Source organism: Pleurodeles waltl, chromosome 10 (assembly GCF_031143425.1).
Source record: "Pleurodeles waltl isolate 20211129_DDA chromosome 10, aPleWal1.hap1.20221129, whole genome shotgun sequence".
NCBI classification, from domain to species: Eukaryota; Metazoa; Chordata; class Amphibia; order Caudata; family Salamandridae; genus Pleurodeles; species Pleurodeles waltl.
Window position 1 is genome coordinate 1,040,898,014 of NC_090449.1, and position 23,088 is coordinate 1,040,921,101.

The 23,088-nt window shown below is 45.0% G+C and overlaps 1 protein-coding gene across 1 annotated transcript in view; it reads left to right on the plus strand.

The window, feature by feature from the left end:
• NEK10 (NIMA related kinase 10) overlaps positions 1–23,088 on the plus strand; it is a 681,202-nt gene that overhangs the window by 159,774 nt on the left and 498,340 nt on the right. The window contains exons 14-15 of the mRNA XM_069212020.1: positions 11,514–11,575; positions 15,391–15,474. Coding sequence (XP_069068121.1) covers positions 11,514–11,575; positions 15,391–15,474 — 146 coding nt within the window. The remainder of the gene's footprint in view (positions 1–11,513; positions 11,576–15,390; positions 15,475–23,088) is intronic.

Below are 23,088 nucleotides of genomic sequence, written 5' to 3' on the forward strand. Positions count from 1 at the left end.
TCCCATGATGGCAGCCAGTGGGCTTACACTAACTGTGTTACAGCATATATATGAGGTGTGGTAATATCACCCAATGAGCGGCAGGATGAGTGAGTGGCCCAGCCTCCAGACTGTACAGAAGTCCAACTCAGTCCAGACTGAGCCTCACCTTCAGCTGAGCCACATGAATGATGGTATCAGTCAGGTACCATAACTATGAAACTACCTGTGCCGCTCTCAGAAACTATCCTGCCAAGCACATCTGCGAAGCGTGTGCAGACCCCACACATCTCAACTTCATTAGGTTAATTGTGGACCCATGACAATCTGTGGTTCTTGCAATGGTGCAATGACATTATCTGAAAGTGTTAAACACAAGCTGTGTGTCATTTGGCTGCCTTGTACTTCTTGCAGAGGGTCCAGTGTAGAGAAATGCAAACTATGTTCAGGACAGTCAACCTGGCCATGTTCTTTTTACAGTGTGACTGCATGTTGTAACTTTTACCCATGCAGGCTGTGCTGAACTATCATAAGCTCCTTAGAACTGTTGCAGATGAGTCTGTTTCACTACACTCTTCATGAGCAGATGATTTCACAAATCTGTTGCAGACCTGTTTTTTTACATCTGCGCCCTAATTTGTCTGCTCATGCACGTTCCTACTCAAGTAGGCGAAAGGAAACATTCTGGGCTCACACTACCTAGGAGTCTTGTCAAAAACCCAACATATGATTGGTAATTTACCCAGTTATGTCAGTTCCTCAATGTCTCTACCTCATGAGTAGACATGGTTATTAGGCTTGTTGCGAGTTCTTCATTTCACTCATAATAACCGGTACATCCTCAACATGCCAAAAGTTAGGGGTTATCTTGACATTCTGTCCATCTAGTACTTAAGTTGTACATCCGTACTAGGAGTATCTCAGAGGACGAGTATCTCATGCTCAACTATTTGATGGTGATAATGTGCCCCCCCTGAAGCAAACTGTTTGAAAGCACTGCTGGTCTTGTGCAACACTCTTGATTTTGTTCTGGCAAAGACAGCAGGTTCCTGTGCCAGGTCATCCTCCAATATTGAACATCCACCAAAAGGCATAGGAGTTTATGTACCCAAACCCCATTACCATTAGTGTGTTGATCATTTTTATTCTAGCCTGCCATTGTCCAACAACAACCTGGCATGCGGCAGAAGAAGTGAACTCAGAAAGAACTTCCCTCTTCAGTTTCTTGCACAAATTAAAAATGGCTGAGGTATAGTGAATTCCATGTGAGCAATGTCTTGCTGTACAGTTCATGGACAAAAAACTCATGCCTCTGTTGACTGTCATCCGTATTGAGCCAACAACTGAAGTTACAGTGTGTGGTCAGGACATACCTGCCAGAAAACCTCTGTGCATCCTGGACTGCAATGGGGTTGTTAGTGCCTTTGACAGAACTGATCAGACGTTGCATTTGTAAGATGCTATAAAAAAAAATCCATAGCAGGGGACAAAAAGCTGTCCGTATACATTGTAGGAATGAGCCTACATGGTTCAATGCCCTCGGCAAGAGTACATCATGTAATCAAATGATGATATTTGTGAAACTTTACTTTGATGTCATCTTCTGCCTGTTTTATGACTAACATGGAAGTCAGCAAGTATATCATTGGATTCATTGGATTCTGAGATCGACATCTGAAAATAGAGTAGTATCCACTGCATGGACAAAAGTGTGCTGGACCATGAGATTTTGGAGACACTCTTGATTCTGTTCTATTTGGTCTACCTTGCAGCCTTGTCTCGGCTTTGAGGGATGTTTCGAAGCATATCACAAGTCACTTAGGGCAGCAGATTTCTGCTGATGTGATATCCATCAATGTAGTGACGGAGTAACTCGTTTGCCAATATCTTAATCAGGCCTTTAGTCTAGAAGTAGCGAACCATGAAAAATATTGCTTGTGTACTCATCACAGGCGCACATTTAGAAGATGGAGGCATGCTGGAGCCACCATAGTTTGTGCAGAAATCTGGACAACCCACCACCGAGTGAGTGTACTGGTACCTGCCTGTGGATTTGTACTGGTGTGAGGATTCAAGAAACATATGATTTGATATATTTTAGTATTGATTTGTTTTTATTTTATGTATTTAATGTCATACAGGCATAGCCCCAAGGATCAGCAGAGCTCCTTATGAAGAGTATATTTATTGTAAGAGGCGCCTTTTGGCTTGATGTTCTGCACCAAACATTTTCTTACCACATAAGATCTGAAACCCAGAGGTGTGTGTGGCCAGGGCACACCTCCCAGAATACCTCTGTGTTCTAGATTGCAGTGTGTCTAATAGTGCTTTTGACATTACCGATCAGATGTTGCATTCATACGATGCTATAAGAAAATCCATGACAGGAAGTGGGTACATTTGACAGTGAGAAGGTTAATGACACACTCAGTCAAAGTCTCTGTTTTGGGAATATGAAATGCTTAAATACAAAATTCTACCCTCAACTGTTGCAGCCATGTTGAACCCCCATGGAGCAGCAAAGAGTTTTGGGACACCTTGGCCCAACACAACTGCCCCTTCCTCCCATAGCACAGCTCCAGCCCAGCCATGCAGGAAAACCCTTCTCTTGCCTTAGACTTCTGGCTTTCCTTTAAGTCTACAGAAGTGCTTTATCTTGTTACACCAACCCGCTGTGCAGTACTGCTGACAGGTTACACCGTGTGTGATGTAGATGCTCAGGTATTTCGTCTCCTGGTGTGCTCTGTCTTGTTACACCGTACCGCTGTACAGTGGCTGCTGACGGTCAATCAATCTGTGATTTCTAAAGCGCAGCTAATCGCCCGAAGGGTCGCAAGGCACTGTTTGCGGGCGGGCTGCTCAGTCGAAGAGCCAGGTCTTGTGGTCCTTCCAGAACTGATCAGTGATGCGGTCTGCCTGAGTTTGAGAGGTAGCGTGTTCCAAGTCCAGGCTGCAAGGTAGGAGAAGGATCTTCCTCCTGCTGTGCTCTTTCGGATCCTGGGAATGGCTGCGGTTGCGAGCTGGGAAGAACTGAGTTGTCGGTTTACGTAGATGGCGAGGCGGTGGTTGAGGTATGCTGGTCCTATGTTGTGTAGTGCCTTGTAGGTGTGGCTCAGGGGTTTGTATGTGATGCGCTTGTTGACTGGGAGCCAGTGTAGGTCTCTGAGTTAGAGGAGATGTAGCTGTGTCGGGGGATGTCCAGGATGAGTCTGGCTGCTGCATTCTGGATTCTTTGTAGTCTTGATTGTAGTTTGTTGGTGATGCCGGCATAGAGTGTGTTGCCATAGTGCAGTTTGCTAGTGACGAGTGCGTGGGTGGCTATCTTCCTCGTGTCGGAGGGGATCCACTTGAAGATCTTTTGAAGGAGTCAGAGTGTGAGGAATCATGATGACGAGAAGGCATTGACTTGGCGGGTTATGGATAGAGAGGAGTCCAGGATGATGCCCAGCTGGCATGTGTGGTCTGTGGGAGCGGGGGCGTTTCCCAGTGCAGTGGGCCACCACAAGTCGTTCCAGGTGGAGGGGGTGGAGCCAATTATGAGGACAGGTGACACAATGCGAGGTCTAGATGCTTTTGTGTTCCATCACCTGCTGTGCTTTACATTGTTGCAGCATCCCACTATACAGTGCGGCTCACAGATGACAGCGCGAGGTCTAGGTGATCTGGTGTTCCATCACCTGTAGTGCTTTATCTTGTTACACCATCCCGCTGTACAGTGGCTGCTGACAGGTGACACACTGCAAGGTCTAAATGATCAGTTGTTCCATCACCTGGTGTGCTTTATCTTGTTACACCATCCCGCTGTACCGTGGCTGCTGACAGGTGACACAATGCAAGGTCTAGATGCTTTGGTGTTCCATCACTTGGAGTGCTTTATATTGCTGCAGCATCCCGCTATACAGTGGCGGCTCACAGATGACAGCGCGAGGTCGTTTCCCAGTGCAGTGGGCCACCACAAGTCGTTCCAGGTGGAGGGGGTGGAGCCAATTATGAGGACAGGTGACACAATGCGAGGTCTAGATGCTTTTGTGTTCCATCACCTGCTGTGCTTTACATTGTTGCAGCATCCCGCTATACAGTGCGGCTCACAGATGACAGCGCGAGGTCTAGGTGATCTGGTGTTCCATCACCTGTAGTGCTTTATCTTGTTACACCATCCCGCTGTACAGTGGCTGCTGACAGGTGACACACTGCAAGGTCTAAATGATCAGTTGTTCCATCACCTGGTGTGCTTTATCTTGTTACACCATCCCGCTGTACAGTGGCTGCTGACAGGTGACACACTGCAAGGTCTAAATGATCAGTTGTTCCATCACCTGGTGTGCTTTATCTTGTTACACCATCCCGCTGTACAGTGGCTGCTGACAGGTGACACACTGCGAGGTCTAAATGATCAGTTGTTCCATCACCTGGTTTGCTTTATCTTGTTACACCATCCCGCTGTACCGTGGCTGCTGACAGGTGACACAATGCAAGGTCTAGATGCTTTGGTGTTCCATCACTTGGAGTGCTTTATATTGCTGCAGCATCCCGCTATACAGTGGCGGTTCACAGATGACAGCGCGAGGTCTGAGTGATCAGGTGTTCCATCATCTGTACTGCTTTATCATGTTACACCATCCCGCTGTACAGTGGCTGCTGACAGGTAACATAGTGCAAGGTCTAAATGGTCAGGTATTCCAGATCCTTGACATCCTGCTGAACAATGGCTGCTGACAGGTGAGACAGTGCAAGATCTAGAGGCTCGTGTTTCAAAACCTCAATACCCCAACAGGGCCATCAAGGGTACAGTCCTACTGGTGGCATCTAAGAGGACCAGCTGAGTTTCCCCAAATAAACCAGTGATGGTCACATTCACTTAAAAGGTATACATGTCATAAATCACGACATGCCCTATAAGTATGCACCCGGAGAAACACAATGGTCGCTTACCAACTTAAGGCAGTAAGGGTGCTGGACATGCTAACTCTACTGTGGGGCCTTTACTTGAGACTGGAATTGATGGAAGGGAGACCTGTTGGGCTCAGCTTGGCAGGAGCTAGTTTCCCAACAGAGGAGTGTGCAAAGTAATATGTGTGGATGTACCCGGGCCACTTGACTGTCAGACGTGGGGATGAAGAAAAATGGGACATTGCACCGTGGTGGCTCCTTTTGAGCGCCAGGTAGTAGCAACTGAAAAGCTGGTGAGGCTGAGGTCTGCAGGAACACATTAGACTAATACAGTAGAAATAATATTGAGCGTTTTTACATAGGAGAACACCTCAAACTAAGTTGCTTTTGGCATTTGAGAAGCAAGCTTTATTCTTTGCCAGCTCAATGGTACTAGTTTTGTCAGTCTCTGAAAGATGAATAGATGGATCACGCCTGCTGAAAATTCAAACCTGCCATATGCTGCTAATGGGATTCAGCCTACTGAGCTGCTCTTACTGCCTTAGCTCATTACACTGCTTACACCCTTGCTACAAAGTAAATATTTGGTGCTGGAATAAGCCAGTCCATCGGATAATTTAAGTGGGATAGGTTAATGGGCCTGGAAGGAGGTGAGACACATAGTGAATTTGGCCAAATAGGAAACTGGCACAAAGGATAGGCGAGGTTGGAGAGAGGATGACCAGAAGAATAGGTTGACCAGGAGAGAGGTTGGCTAGGAAAGAGGGGTGGGTGGAGGTAGAAGGGGAGCAGGGGGGAATTATCTAAGGAGAATTTACACATTGAAAGAGTTGGGACCGAGAGAGAGCAGTGAGACGGGGCAGGATTGAAGTGTGTGTGTACCAGACCAAGAGAAAGAGCAGAGTCAGAAGTGGGTCAGAGGTTAACCCTTGGGCCATGGGAAGTTGTGATGAGCTGGCCAGCTTGTTTGCAGAGAACAAACCTAGGTATGTGTAATAAATGTGTGCATTTATCCAACATCTACATTACCACTACAGAAAATGTTGGAAGGTGAGTATGTATAAGTGCTGTATAGATTTGTCGAGACATTCTTTTTGGGTAGCAAAGATTGTAGGAAAAAACTACAGTCTACATCCTGGAAACGTCAGTTAAACAAAAGAAGTCTTGAGTCTTTCCAGAAGAACAAAAAAAAGCGCTATTAACACTGAGTGCAAACAGGAGGGAGTTCCATACTTCTGGAATGCAACCAGAGAAAGATTGAGCTATGATGCATTGCTTTTTTCCTAAATCTGAGGCCCCAGGTAGAGGATCACCACCCTATGAAGAGGTGTGAGTTTCAGTTACTGTACAAGATGGCAGAGAAAGACAATGCATTAGATCCTGTGCACAGGGCAGGCTATTTTGTAGATGCATCTAATCCTTGACATGGAGGCATAGATGCGTGATAAGAACAGGGGTGAAACAGAATCAGTCAGAATGTTTGCATGGGCAAAGTGGTCCCCTTGTCTTCTGACTTGATGCCAAAGACAGTCATAGTTAGGGTGCGTTGGTCCCGCACACTTGGCAGGCCGCAGTGTCGCAGCAGTGTATAATTTCCACTGCCCCTCAAAATAATGCCACATCATGTAAGGCAGTGTTGACGGTCGCTAAATGTACTGTAGGTGAACTGTGAGAAGTGATGAACCATGGTCTAATCTTGGAAAGACCAAACACTGCAGAACTATACTGAAGTGTTGTTCTTTGAATGTATGGTTTTATCCTTCAAGTGACAGTAACTGGAATTGCACATTTCTTTCCCATATTATATTTGTCATTGTGTAGATCAGGTCTCTTTTCAAGTATGAGTCCTAGGAATGTTGTGCCTTGGTGATAGCTGGTTTGCAGTCAACAGTGTTAAAAAGATTTCAGCCTTATATGTATCTGGGATTTGTATAGTGTGAACCTAGCTGTAAGGCAGCTCAGTGGTGTGCAGGGTTATGACTGAATGGCAGTATTCACAAAGATTGGGAGCTGGGTAAATTCTTTGAAATTCTATTTTCAGGGAATTGAGTTTAAGCTAATGCAGATGGTAAAGATTTTCCTGATTTTAAACTCCATTGTTTTAAAGGCCCCCATTGTTCCTGTAATCTGCTATTTATACACCAAGGGGGCTGATTTTGAGTTTGACAGAGGGAGGGTGCCCCATTGGCATGGTGGAGGACATTACACCCCTGTCGGAGGCTGGCCTGGCTTATAGTGGGTACCTGATGGTACTTACACCTTGTGCCAGGTCCAGTTATCCCTTATTAGTAGATTAGTAGTGTTCTAGCAGCTTAGGCTGATAGAGGTACCTGCAGCAGAGCAGCTTAGGCTGAACTAGGAGACATGCAAAGCTCCTACTATACCACTTATATCATGTAGCACTATATCATAAGAAACACAATACTCAGAGTTACTAAAAATAAAGGTACTTTATTTTAGTGACAATATGCCAAAAGTATCTCAGAGGATATACTCCCTTAGGAGGTAAGTAAAATACACAAAATATACACACAAACCAAAATCAGGTAAGTAAAACACTTAGAAAAGTAGTGCAAACACTGTAGAACACAATAGAATGCAATAGGAGACAATAGGCCTAGGGGCAACACAAACCATATACTCCAAAAGTGGAATGCGAACCAGGAATGGACCCCAGGCCTAGTGTAGTGTGTAGAGGGTCGCTGGGAGTGTAAGAAAACACTAAGGGTGTCCAAGATACCCCACCCCAAGACCCTGAAAAGTAGGAGTAAAGTTACCCTACTACCCCAGAAAGACAGTAAAGTCGAGATAGGGGACTCTGCAAAGACAACAGCTGACTGCAAAGCACTGAAGACGGATTCCTGGACCTGAGGACCTGCAAAGGTAGGGGACCAAGTCCAAGAGTCACGCAAGTGTCCAGGGGGGCAGGAGCCCACTAAACCCCAGATGAAGGTGCAAAAGGGCTGCCTCCGGGTGGAAGAAGCCGAAGATTCTGCAACAACGGAAGGTGCCAGGAACTTCTCCTTTGGTCAGAAGATGTCCCATGGGGTGCTGGAGGGAGCAGAGTTGTTTCCACGCAGAAAGCCCGCAAACAAGCCTTGCTAGCTGTAAGAGTCGCGGTTGAAGATAACGGGTGCTGCCAGGGCCCAAGAAGGACCAGGAGGACACAGAGGGGGCGCTCAGCAACAGAGAGAGCCCACACAGCAGCAGGCAGCACCCGCAGAAGCATTTGAACCGGCGTTCAAGAAGTCTGAGCACAGTCAAGAGAGGATTTCACAAAGCCGGCGCTCAACTCAGCGAGTTGAGCAATGCAGGACGGAGTGCTGGGGACCTGGGCTGTCCTGTGCACAAAGGAATCCTTGCAAAAGTGCACAGAAGCCCTAGCAGCTGCAGATCACGCAGTACACAGGATTATTGTCTGGCGTGGGGAGGCAAGGACTTACCTCTACCAAATTTGGACAGAAGGACCACTGGACTGTCGGGGTCACTTGGATCCAGCTCCTGTGTTCCAGGGACCACGCTCGTCAAGATGAGAGGGGACCCAAAGGACCAGTGATGCAGAAGTTTGGTGCCTGTGGTAGAAGGGGGAAGATTCCATCGACCCACGGGAGATTTCTTCTTGGCTTCCAGTGCAGGGTGAAGGCAGACAGCTCTCAGAGCATGCACCACCAGGAAACAGTCGAGAAAGCCGGCAGGATTAGGTGCTACAAGGTTGCTGGTAGTCTGCTTGCTACTTTGTTGCGGTTTTGCAGGCGTCCTGGAGCAGTCAGCAGTCGATCCTTGGCAGAAGTTGAAGAGAGAAGTGCAAAGGAACTCTGGTGAGCTCTTGCATTCGTTATCTGAAGAGGAATCTACAGGAGAGACCCTAAATAGCCCTCAGAGGAGGATTAGCTACCCAACCAGGTAAGAGCCTATCAGGAGGGGTCTCTGACGTCACCTGCTGGCACTGGCCACTCAGAGGTCTCCATGGTGCCCTCACACCTCTGCATTCAAGATGGCAGAGGTCTGGGACACACTGGAGAGGAGCTCTGGGCACCACCCCTGGGGTGGTGATGGACAGGGGAGTGGTCACTCCCCTTTCCTTTGTCCAGTTTCGCACCAGAGCAGGAGCTGGGGGCTCCCTGAACCGGTGTAGACTGGTTTATGCAAGGAGGGCACCATCTGTGTGCCCTTCAAAGCATTCCCAGAGACCAGGAGAGGCTACTCCTCTCAGGCCCTTAACACCTATTTCCAAAGGGAGAGGGTGTAACACCCTCTCTCAGAGAAAATTCTTTGTTCTGCCTTCCTGGGCAGCCAAGACCCCAGGAGGGCAGAAACCTGTCTGAGGGTTGGCAGCAGCGGTAGCTGCAGAGAAAACTCCAGAGAGCTAGTTTGGCAGTACCCGGGGTCCATGCTGGAGGTCCGGGGATGCATGGGATTGGCACCCCAATACCACATTTGGCTTGGGGGGACAATTCCATGATCTTAGACATGTTACATGGCCAAGTTCGGAGTTACCATTGTGAAGCTACATATAGGTATTGACCTATATGTAGTGCACGTGTTTAATGGTGTCCCCGCACTCACAAAGTCCGGGGAAATTGCCCTGAACAATGTGGGGGCACCTTGGCTAGTGCCAGGGTGCCCTCACACTTAGTAACTTTGCACCTAACCTTCACTAAGTGAGGGTTAGACATATAGGTGACTTATAAATTATTTAAGTGCAGTGTAAAATGGCTGTGAAATAACGTGGATGTTGTTTCACTCAGGCTGCAGTGGCAGTCCTGTGTAAGAATTGTCTGAGCTCCCATTGGGTGGCAAAAGAAATGCTGCAGCCCATAGGGATCTCCTGGAACCCCAATACCATGGGTACCTAGGTACCATATACTAGGGAATTATAAGGGTGTTCCAGTGTGCCAATTAGAATTGGTGAAAATAGTCACTAGCCTGCAGTGACAATTTTAAAAGCAGAGAGAGCATAAACACTGAGGTTCTGGTTAGCAGAGCCTCAGTGATACAGTTAGGCACCACACAGGGAACACATATAGGCCACAAACTATGAGCACTGGGGTCCTGTCTAGCAGGATCCCAGTGACACAGGCAAAAACAAACTGACACACAAGTAAAAATGGGGATAACATGCCAGGCAAGATGGTACTTTCCTACAACCCCATCCTAAGGTATCCCTGCCTGCCAAATCTAGAGTTGTCCTCCGTTCTAGCGAACAACTCCTAACATTGAAAGGAATTGCCATTATGCTGGTTCCTTTCAATGTCCTAAATGTTTGATGGACCGCTCCGCCAATCATGAGGGCCCTCTATCAAATGTTCCTCCCTGCCAGGTTTTACCTCACAGTAATGGACAGCAAAAGAAAAAGCCATCCAACTGCCCAATCTAAGGGCCATATTTATACTCCGTTTGCGCCGGATTAGCGTGCTTTTTTTTTTAACGCAAATTCGACGCAAAACGAACTCCATATTTATACTCTGGCGTTAGACGCGTCTAGCGCCAAAGTCCATGGAGTTTGCGTCATTTTTTAGCGTGGACACCTACTTTGCGTTAATGATATGCAAGGTAGGCGTTCCCGTCTAAAAAATTGACTCCGAGGCATGTGCGCCGTATTTACACTCCCGGGCAAAACTGACGCCCGGGAGTGGGCGGGTAAAAAAAAATGACGTCCAGCCGCTTTTGCGTCGTTTTTTAGCGCCTGGTCAGGGCAGGCGTTAAGGGACCTGTGGGCTCGGAAGGAGCCCAGAGGTGGCCTCCCATGCCCCCAGGGACACCCCCTGTCACCCTTGCCCACCCCAGGAGGATGCCTAAGGATGGAGGGACCCATCCCAAAGAGCATAAGGGTAAGTCATTTTTTTTTTTTTTTTTGGGTGGCATGATTTGTGCCCCCCTACATGTCACTATGCCCACAGAAGTCCCCTGGGCATGGCCATTGGGCAAGGGGGCATGACTCCTGTCTTTGCTAAGACAGTCATTTCAGTGGGGGTTGGGAGTCTAAAAAAATGGCGCAAATCGGGTTGAGGCAAAAATGTTGCCTCAGCCTGACTTGCCCCATTTTTTGGCGCCCAAGCTCCATATTCCCCTACGCCGGCGCTGCCTGGTGTACGTCATTTTTTTTTAACGCACACCAGGCAGCTCCGCCGGCTAACGCCGGCTAACGTCATTGAATAAATACGGCACCCGCATGGCGCTTCAGAATGTCGTTAGCCGGCGTTAGATTTTTTGACGCACAACTGCGTTGGCGCAGTTGTGCGTCGAAAAGTATAAATATGGCCCTAAATAGGTTGTGTGGTCGGGTGGCTAACCTCCAACAGCCTATACTCCGTTGGGCATCAGAGTATGTCCGCGACAGAGCCGGAGTAGGCTCTGTTAACAAAATACTTTTGGTCCACTTGCCTTTAAATGAGGAGGCTGGACCGACAGTTTGGTGGAGATTGTTCTTCGTCACCACTGTAATGGAGTACCCTCTGCACCATGCTCTAAATTAGGACCCAATTTGTTCCTATGGAGCCTGATGAGCAAGACCTAAATAATATGCTGCAGGTGGCCAGAAATGCCATTCATAGTACTATTGCGACTGTCAGTACATGATATTTGAATGTTTAGCCATGTATGAGTGCATGATCTTCAATTTATTTCTGCTTTTTTCTCTCCAGCCTGCTGTGCTGCGCTTACTGAACTGGTCCTCAATGACACGAATGCCCACCAAGTAGTCCAGGTACAGTGGACCATGTTTTAATTAGAAAAGGTGCACACAAATATATTTGTTCTTCTTTCTAGTAGTCACGAGGATATGGATATTGAAATGAATTGTTTGATTGCATTTGGAAAGCATAACAAAGTCATTTACCTCGAAAACAGGCCAAATTTCTGCTGAAAATTAACGCTATAAGAGTGTTTTGTATGAAAAACTGCAGTGTTGTGCATCTCAACCACTTTTTTTTTAACATGGCAAAATGTAACTTTTAATCAGTTGACACATCACATCTGGCACTCATACTTTCACCACCCAAGCCCTATTACGTAAAACATCCATCAAAAGAAAAAGCTTGTACCTGAAGAGGTCTAAACCCATGGAGTTTCTTACTTTGGGTAGGAAACGGGCACGGGGTGCTAAAAAGAAAAAGAATGTGATAGATGGCTGGTGATTTTTAAAAATAGTGGGGTGTACATACCCAGCCTGAACTAGGGTAACTGAGCAAGCTTGACTTCCATGAGGAGTATCTGTGAGGAACAGTTCTCACCAAGAAAAAAATTGAAAAACAAATACCACCAACTACTGTATTTTACTCACAATTTTCATGAAAGTTGCTAAAATTCATTAAGGTCTGAGAAGGCACTCATTGACTGTTTAAGTACTTCATGGCGTGCTAAGCAAACCAACCTCAACCCCTCTGGGCCCTGCAGGAGTTTTGTTGTTTTTCCTGACACAAAACAGCTGTGATATGGTGGTAACATATGGTACATTTTTCATCATAAACTAAAAATGTCTAAAAAGCCAGCGGTGATAGAAGCAGTTCAGATAATGTAATTTCACTTACCCCATAATTTTAATAGCACATATCTAAACTTCACTTCACTTTATTTTTCATCCTGACCTTTCAAAATAGATTCTCAGTCATGTTTTATGACTAACAAACTCATAACACATGACTGAGAATCTATTTTGAAAGGTCAGGATAAAAAATGAAGTAAAGTGAAGTTTAGGTAGGTGCTATTAAAAGTAATAAGATACCTGAATCATGGTCGCTCTCTACAATTGTCCCAATTTAAAAAAAAGGAGACAGGGGATCACCCAAATGTTACAGGCCCATTTCTTTAGTTGACAGATCTGTTAAGATAATAGGGAGAGTAATTTTGAATTGTTTGCAGGCTTGGACCGCGAAGAACAAAGTACTCTCCCTGTCGATATGGTTTTCAACTAGGCCTTGGAACTGTAGAGCAGTGCTTGAATCTACATCTCATTGCAAGTAAATATATTGTTGCTAAGCAAGGCCCAATGTACCTAGCTGCGTTCGACAGGGTAAATAGAAGCAAGCTTTGGATGATGTTAATCAACTTAGGAGTGGATGTCGACCTTGTGAATTTTCTGTATGGTTTACATGAGAATGTAGGTGCGTTATGGCCGGCAGGGTGAATTATCGGACACCTTTTCCTTAGAAAGCGGTGTCCGGCAGGGGTGTGTCTTAGCACCTCTTCTTTTTGTTATTTATATAAAAGATTTAAATGTCTGCCTCTCTAGCTCCGCACGGGATGTACCGATAATTGCTAACGTCTCGGTGCCGACTCTGCTGTACGCCGACGATGCAGTTCTGTTGGCTAGAACACCATGCACCCTAGGAATTTTAGTTGATGCTTTTGTGACCTTTATGTATAACCTAGACATGACCACCAATTTTACTAAATCGCATATTATGACCATTGGTCATGGAAAAAAATCAGCAGTAGCCTTGAGAGTGGGAGAAAAATCCTGCAGTGCTGTCACAAATTTTTGTTATCTGGTACTGGATTTTTCTGCAAACAATTCCTGGTCAAATCAGGTATCTATAGCCCACCAGAAATTGGGTAGATCTGCTGGTTCTCTACTTAATTTAGTAAGGAAAGATGGGAGGTCCACGATCATACCATTTATAAAAATTTACAAAATGCAATGTATACCGACTTCGACTTATGGTGCAGGAGTATGGGGCTATCAAAATTCCACAGCAATTCAGGTGGAAGAAAGCAGAATCCTAAGGCGTTTACTGAATCTCCCACCTTCGAGTGCCAGTTTCATTCTACACTCTGAATTGAACATGGAATATATTACAGATGTGATAAAGAGGGCTTCTCTCCTGCTCTGGGTTAGCGTATGATGTAAAAATAAGGCAAGCCTTAATAAAGAAATAATTAGGGATTGTTTGAAATTGGATAAGGGGCCCACTATTCCTTGGCTAAAGTATGTGGCTAATTCCCTGACCAACATAGGCCGCCCAGACTTATTTAACATCCCTGATGTGATTGTTAAATCAGATAAGACGTTGGTGAGGCGGAGATTTGAGGAGTACACCTCCCAACAGATAATTCATGATGCTCTTAGTAAACCAAGCATCTGCAACTTTTACACTACCCTGGCGGTTGGTGAAACTCCCTTGTATCTTACGTTAGAGTTATCTAGATGGGAGAGATCAATACATTTTAGATTCAGGTACTGTATGGAGACTACTCTGTTTTAATTATGGTAATGATGTGTGGCGTACTTTGTTGCCACCTTGATCGTGCAATGGTGGCGCAAAACAATCCCTACTCCATTTTATGTTTTTCTGTGGTTTTTATAGGTTTTTCCAAACATACCTTTAGCCTCTGTTAAGAAAATCAGCTATTTGAATGTGTAAAGAGGCCTTAACTTTTCTTCAGCCGTTGGGTAACACAGATGTCTGTACTCGGGTGTGTAGTTTTTTTTTATATGCTATCTGCAGCAGGAGAACAATGGGGGACAACTAGAAGGGTAATAATGAGGGTAGCCTCATTTATGATTTTATTGTATGGTATTATCATTAGACTCCCTATCAGACTTTTATGATCTGTTAATTATATATATATATATATATATATATACTTTAATTGGTTATGTCACCCAGTTGATCTATGAAATTTAATCTGCCATGGTTCTGATAATTTTAAATTCGAAACAGACGCCAAAATCAGAACAACATATGTCCAAGCACTTTAGAGAGATTTTTAATATTTTACGTAGTACTCCTGTGATTTTATGTTCTGAATGTATTTTATTGATATAGTGTTTATTGTATGTTGTATATACAGAGAATTAAATATATAGAAATATATTTTAGTATTGGTTAGGCTATGCTGGTTGAGATCCACTGAATAAATCACAAAACTGTAATTTTGTATAATTCTTAACTGACTATTTATTTTTTTGTATGTTTTTATGGTGTTTGATAAGCTCAATAAAGTTATTTTGACTTTACTAACAAACTCTTTGAAAGGGGCATGGTGGAAATATAAAAAAATATACTAATCTTGCATTTCTGACAGTATGCAGCAGGGATGCCTCAATGTTCAGCAGATGCGGATCCTAAATTGGAAAACTTGGGGCCTGATTTAGAGTTTGGTGGACGGTTTATTCCATCACAAATGTGATGGATATTCTGTCCGCTGTATCCTGATTTCCATTATATCTTATGGACATCATAATACAGGGGACTGTTTATCCATCGTGTTTGTGAAGCAGTAACCCCCTCAGCCAAACTCTGAATCAGGCCCTTGGTGTGTTGCACAGGTGGGATGGGCTTGAAACATGTTTTGGCCAAGACTGCAATTATTATTAGATAGTTAAATCTTAATGTTGTAACTCTTTGTATCATTCACAATAAAGTGAACCTTCTCATATGTGACAGATTTGATGAGTGAATACACAGACAAGAATATTTCATGCCATGTTTCAACTAAGAATTGACATGGTGCAGGATGTGTACTTAAACTGTAGTTGTAACTCCTTTTTGTTAAACACATTTATGCTGTTCATGGCAGGAAAATGGTGTTTACACAGTTGGGAAGTTAATCTTACCAAATAAAAACAAGATTTCTGCAAAAGACAAAGTCAAGTTGTTACAGGTAAGACCTATTTTATAAACTACTGAGAACTATTGAAAACGTTATTTCAAAGTTAAGTTAATTTCATATATAAGTCCCCTTATGACAGCTCTGTCAGTAACTGTATCATTATTCTGATGGATACATCTACCTTTGGATTCCTCACCTTTTAATTATCCCCGAATGCACCAACATTCTACTGACATTTTTCTTCATAGCTTTCCAAGTCGATGAGGACGTCGTAATGCCACAGCTTTGCACACTACTCCGTCTGATGTCATCGGAGCCATAAGAAGCCATCGTCAGCATGCTGACATCAGTTCCTTTTTTCCACCCCTGCGATGCGTAACTGTTATCTGGTAGCTCTCAGTTATAATGTAGACTTCCTTTGATAGTTTTTTTCTCCAAAGTGGCAACTTTGTTGCTGGAAGTAAACCGTCTCCTACAAGGAAGTTGGGATTTAAGCAACATAGGGAATGCGAGGTTCAGATGTCCATTACTGACCCGCACAACCATTGTCTTTGGTGTTTGAGTTCTGATCATGATGTAGAGACCTGTTCATCAAGTCAAAAAATGAACCCCAAGGCATAAAAGGAACGGGAGGCGAAGCTATTTGTGGTCAAGGCCAGACAAGAAAAAAGAGGTTGTCAGATGTCTCGTCCTTGATCGAAGTCGCCAACGCCCCAATCTTCAAAGCTGTTGAAAAGAAAGCACAAGAAGAAGCAGCATCATTCCTCACAATGCCGTTCATTGAGGGATGATTCTCTGAAGTGGGATTCTCTGAAGCGAAGAACAGAACACGTGTCTCCTTCTCCATCTCCAGTGCCCACACTGACGTCGCCTATGAGCTTGGCTCCGACTTCGCCTTCACCTCCTCCTGATCCGGAGCCTGAAGCATAGCCTGTGCCTCCTGTGATACTTACTCCTCCAGAATAGGAGCAGAGCTATCCAGCTCCAGGGACGGATCCCTCGAGTTGTTTAAATGCCATGAATGGCATAGTTGCAAGGGTGTTGACTCCATCTAGTGCGCATGCAGGCCCCATGGGTCCCCTGTCCTATTCACTGGATGGATTTCTGGCAAGGTCCCTTCTTGCCTTTTATGCCTCAGGTGTCCTGGCCTCATCCAGCGCTGAGCTAGTCAACTTCGCAGATCAAACAAAGTTCATCGCCACAGGCGCTGGCTAGGACTTGTTGCGCCATTCAACTCCAGCACCCTCTGTTCCTTCGGTCAAAGGTTCTAAGTCACTGGTGTAGTTGTTGGAATTGCAAGTGCCGTTATCAATGTCACCGCCATTACTGACATCACTGATGCAGATGATGAAGTCAGGGCAGAGATCTAGAAGAGATGCTCAGAGACTTTTAGAGGAGGAATTGTATGCCTTGGATAGAGGCAATCTTGAAGAGGAGGAGGGAGTTCATCTGGACCCTTATTTTGAGGGGTTGGACATAGCAAGTTGACTGGACACTATCCCTGAATGGAAGCTGTTATCCCCAAAGGGTATCCCTCCACCTGAAGTCATGTCGCATCACTCTGTTATAAATAAGGCATCTGAGATGTTTGCCTTTACCCATGACTGAACTTAAGTCAAACGTATTGACAGAGGTACTACATTCTTCCTCTTCTGAACCTTTAACTTTTAATGATGCATTGACGTAGCCAATCCTGGAGATCTGGCACGAACCCATGGCTTCAGCTGCTGTGTCTCGGCCGATTGCAAGAAGGTACAAGCCAGCTCCAGGAGACCTGTTGTTTTTAACGTCACATCTACCGCCTCGGTCATTTCCTACTTCCCCTGCTGATAGAGAGGCAAAAAGAATGGAACAGTTAGCAGAGAAGGCGTTCTCTTCATGCAGTATTGCCTTAAAATCTACTAATGCAACATGTTTGCCAGGTTGTTACCTGCATGCTCTGATGAACTCGGCTAAAGCGGTAGTTCCAAAATTGAGGGAAGATGACCAAGGACATTTTGCTGAACTCCTGAACAATGGTCAAGCTGCTGCACGCGTGGTCATACGTTCAGGTCTGAACACTGCTAGCTCTGTGGCAAGAGCAATGGCAACCTCATTTGCTTCCAGGAGGCACGCTTGGTTAAGAAGATCTGGTTTTTATCCTGACGTACAAACAACCTTGTTAGACCTTCTATTTGATCGGTCAAAATTGTTTGGTGTTAAAGATGACTCGGCTTTGGAAAGGTTTAAAGAGTGTAAGGCAATGGCAAGATATTTGGGTCTGAAAACACAACCCGAGGATTATAGACAGTTTTGGAAGTTTTGGGATTCTGAAGATCCTTTTCCTTTCGAGGAAGACAACAATATCAGCAGCATTAACAGCAGTAATTGATAATAAAATCCCCTCTATAGAAGCTACAGAGGGCAGAGCCATGGAAGGCAGCATGGAGCCGTTCATCAGCCTTCCTCCTCTTCCTCCCCAGCCAATGTCTCAGTAAAGTAGCTCTAGTTGCACCATCTTGGAGCATGCTTTACCCGTGGGAGGGAGGTTGATTTATTTTCTACAACAGTGAAGGTCCATAACATCGGACCGCTGAGTGTTGAGTATGTTAGAAAATGAGTATGCCCACCCTTCCAGGAATTTCCCCTTCTTTTTCCTCCCCAAGAAAGATTTTGTTCAGAAGAACATCTTCTGTTACTTCCACTTTAAAGGGTGCAGTGGAGTTGGTTCCAGGCCAGGAACGGGTCCAGGCATGTTACTAACGATATTTCCTGATTCCCAAAAAGGACGGTTGTTGATGTCCGATCCTAGACCTCAGGATTTTTAATTGGTTCCTCAAACAGGAAAAGTTGAAAATGCTGACCCTGGCATAGGTTCTTCTTGCGCTGGACAAAGACGACTGGATGGTTTCAATTGATTTGCAGGATGCATATTTTCACATCCCCATTCTGCAATCGCACCGGAAAAATCTCCACTTCATGGTGGGGTCACAACATTACCAGTTTGTGGTCCTTTAGTTTGGCCTTACTTCTGCACCTCAAGTCTTTCACAAAGGTGATGGCAGTGGTTGCAGCACATCTCAGAAGGTGGAGAATTCCAGTATTCCCTTACCTGGACGATTGGCTCCTAAAAGTCAACTCTCCAGAGTTGGTGCTGCATCACTTGCAGTTGACAACTCAGTTGCTGTACTACCTGGGTTTTTTCATAAACATGCCCAAGTCTCACCTGGAGCCCTCTCAGCGCACCTTGTTCATAGGGGCTGTACCTGACACCACAGGAAACCCTGCCTACCCTCCTCCTCAGAGGATTCAAGACTTTCAGGCAATGATTCTGATGTTTCAGAATGGAGTGATGGTTCGAGTCCTGAAGTTCTTACGTCTGCTTGCTTCCTGCATTCTATTGGTCACCCATGCATGCTGGCACATGAGGGCCCTTCAGTGGTGCTTCAACAGGCAGTGGTTTGAACACAACGGAAATCTCAGAGTCAGTCAGAATCTCCAGAGACGCTTCAGTGGATCTTCGATGGTGGGGTGTGGACGGCAATCTATCGCAAGGGAAGCTGTTCTGTCCTCCACCTGCGGTGGCCACTGTAATGATAGATGCCTCAACTCTAGGGTGGGGAGCTCATCTGGGGGATCTGAAGAGCGAGGGAATTTGGTCTCCAGAGCAACAGTTGTTACACATCAATCTGTTGGAACTGTGGGCGATACGGTCTGGCTCTCAATGCCTTTCTCCCTTCCATTTGTGGTCAGTCAGTGCACGTCTTGACCGACAGTACTACCGTAATGTGGTACATAAACAAACAGGTGTAGGTTTGTATCTTCTCTGCAGGGAGGCTCTACAACTCTGGTCCTCGGCTCAGGACCATTGGATTTGCATCGTGGCAAATCACTTGGCCGGAGTTCTGAATGTACGTGCGGACAGTCTAAATCTGCATTTATCAGTCAATCATGAGTGGTGTCTGCATCTGGAAGCGGTGCTTCACATCTTCTGGCTATGGGGGACCCCTCAGGTAGACCTATTTGCCATTCAAGAGAACGTGCACTGCCTTTCATTCTGCAGCCTCCAGTATCCGCTGCAGGGTGAATTATGTGACACGTTTCAATTGACTGGAGTTCCCAGCTTCTCTACGTGTTTCCCCCCATACCCATGATTCCTCAGGTTCTGAAGAAGATTCACCAAGACCAGGCCCAAATCATATTAATAGCCCTGGATTGGCCGAGAAGGGTGTGGTGCACAGACCTTCTTCCCTTCTCATTGTACCCTCCGTTCTGTCTCCCTCACAGGGAAGACTTCCTCTCGAAGGGGCAGGTTGTACACCCCCACCTCCAGAGCCTGCACTTACATGCCCAGATATTGAATGGGGCAACCTGAGCTCTTTTTCCCTGCCTCTGACATGGTGGATGTTATTTTATGAGACAGGCTACACACCACCAAGTCATTGTATGCTGGCAGATGGGCTGAGTGTGTATGGTGGTGTGACGAAAATTCTATTGAACCCTTAAAAGTTAGTTTGTCTGACATTTTGTAGTTTGTGCTTTCCCTGGCGTGACAAGGTTTTGCATTTGCAACAGTTAAGGGATATTTGTTTGTCCTTTCGGCTTTCCTTTGTTTACTCGACCAACCTTCCCTATTCAAGTCCCCAAAAGTGCTATGGTTTATTAAGGGATTTACTAATAAGTATCCTCCCCATCCCTTTATCATGCCTCAGTGGGATCTTAATTTAGTTCTTACTTTTTTATTGGGTTCTCCATTTGAACCTTTACATAGTTGTCCTTTGAGGTTCCTCACTTTTAAGACGCTTCTCCTAGTGGCGATAGCGTCTGCTAGGCTAGTCAGCGAGTTGAAGGCCCTTAGTGTTAAACCTCCTTTCACTACTTTCTATGCAGATAAGTTGATGTTCAGAACCAAGGCTGTTTTCCTGCCAGAGGTGGTTACTCCCTTCCACTTGGGCCAGTCTATCACTCTTCCTGCTTTATAGCCTCCTCCCCATCCTTCTAAGGAGGAGGAAAGACTTCATCGCTTGGACCCTAAAAGGGCTGTAAGCTTCTATATTGACAGGACATGGGATCTTCGGCTGGACAATCCGTTGTTTGTCGACTACATAGGAAAGATGAAAGGCAAGGCTGTGCAGAAGAGCACTGGTCCCTTTGCATAGAGATGTGCTACATGGCAGGGTATTACAGCTCCTTCCACTAGAGCTAAGTTTTCCACTTCTTCTTTAGCTAGGGGTGTACCAGTGATAGACATTTGTGAAGCGGCAACTTGGGCCTTCCTCCACACCTTTGCGAAGCATTATTGCTTAGACTCCAAGTTGAGGAGGGATGGTCACTTAGCCCGTTCTGTCTTGCAAGATATTTTGGTATATGCAAACAAGCACCCACCTCTGAGTGCGGTACTGCTTGGGGATTCTATTCAAAAGGTGAGGAATCCACAGGTAGATGTATCCATTAGAAGAAGAAGTTTCTTACCTTTGGTAATGCTTTTTCTGGTGGACACAGTAGCTACCTGTGGATTCCTCGCTGACCCACCTCCCTGCTTGTTTGCATATGCCAAAAAGAAAACATGTTTGTATATTGAATATGCATTTTTCTATTTCATGGACATAATTGTGTATATATTTGATTAAAGACATATTGTTGCCTTTTGGATGTTGGTTTCACCCATTGGCCTCGAAGGTATGAGAAAAGTGGGTGGAAACGGACGTCAGCATGCTGACGAGGGATTCTTATGGCTCTGATGATGTCAGACGGAGTTGCGTGCGGAGCCGTGGCATTATGACATTCTTTTTGATGTGGAGAGCTATGAAGAAAAGTTTCCGTGAAACGCTGGTGCATTGGGGATATTCAAAAGGTGAGGAATCCAAAGGTAGATAATGTATCTACTAGAAAAAGAGTTATCGAAGATAAGTAACCTGTTCTTCAGTATATTAAGTTAACATGATTCCCTTTCATTCCTGGGAGATATTCCATGTTCAAAAGAGTGAGTAGTGTTTCAGAAACTTATGCATAAAAATGTTGCAGTCGCATGAGTGTAAATTTAACTTGGGTTCTGATCATGTGAATAACAACTGACATTTTTTTCCAGCAATCTTGTATAGTTTAGTGATCGATTTAACAGAGGTACACATAGAAAGACAAATATACCTCCTGTATTTAAGGTTGACAGAAGCCGACATAGAAAATCCAATTTTTGCACTCTGAAGAACTTTGATGTCACCTGAGCAATTTGCACCATACTTGAGGGAGACATCTTCAAAATGAAACCCTTCAAGATGCAGATTGAAGGGTTCTAAAGATGTAAAGTTGGTGAGGGTCTAAAACATTTCCAAATAACATGCGTTTTGACATGGTAAGGCTCATATGCACAAAAGTCCAAAAGTGCTCAACAAAAGTGCACCAAATTTAATTTGAACATTGGGATGCTGAGAGCTCCATTGAAGACAGTGGAGCAGCCGCTGGCTATAACTGCTGGTTTAGGCCTGTTGTGTTTAACATTACAATGTCCTAATCTGCACCTATAGCTCTCCCTTGTCCCTGCCATTCCAGGATACGTGGATTGCTCATTAGAAAGGGGGTTGGGCCATTCTGATAGGCTGATAATCTGCTGTAGCGGACGATACCATCCATTAAAGTCCCGCTTCCTTATTGTAGGCGATTTCTTCTGACGGAGACCTACAATGCTGGGGCAGCCTTTTAAAGCCAATTTATGCCACAACAGCTTTTCCATCCTAGGACGCTTTTTCTCAGTTTGGTGAAATTTTGTCCAACAATTTTAGACATGTACATTGTAAAATGAGTGTGCTGTGTGCATGCAGTAGTGTTGTGCTTGTCTGCAGATACTTATTAACAACAGATAAATGATTGCAAGGTCCAGGGAGGGATGACGGAACGCAGGCACAAGATCAGGGCATGTGTGTTTTTAAAAACATTGTAAATGAACAAGTACATTTGATGTCATGAATGTCTACCGCCAATGCGCGCGCACACTCACACACAGACACACCAAAAGTTATTTTAAATTCTAAAATGGCACACTCAGGCATAACAAAGGCTAAGTCAGTGTAGGCAAAGCACAGACCCTGGTGTTCCCAAATCTCATCCCTCCCACATATAGACGCACATCAAACATACTGTGTTCAATAAAGAGACAAAGAAAGATGGCCGTGAACACCAAACCAAACCGAAATTTAGACATAAGCAAAGATATTGACCAAAGAGACAGATCGCTGGGACTCTCAACTTTCTCATTCCCCAAAAGTAATGTTGATTAAGAAACAGAACATAAATTCAGATGATCACTGACATTGGGTAGTAGGAAAGAGTGTTCTATAAAGTCCACAAACTCCAAATGGAACATTAACCTAAAGTCGGTGCTGGCGAAACCCATGGGACCACAATACAACTGATGTGCATAGCTGCACATTCTGTTCACCACAATTGGCACTCCACAGCCCTAACACCTCATAAATGTGCATAGCACTATTGAGATCCATCAATCAGTACGGCCTCCTCACCAATGCCTAGCAGTCTATTCTTCCAATCTGACCACAGCTTCCTGCTTTTCCATCACCTTTCTCAGGCCCCACAGATGGCACCATTGTGCAGTCCTCACAACAGATCTAGCCACACTGTCTCCGCAATACAGATAGTTTGTGTTGGAAGTGACCATCTTTTGCATGATAT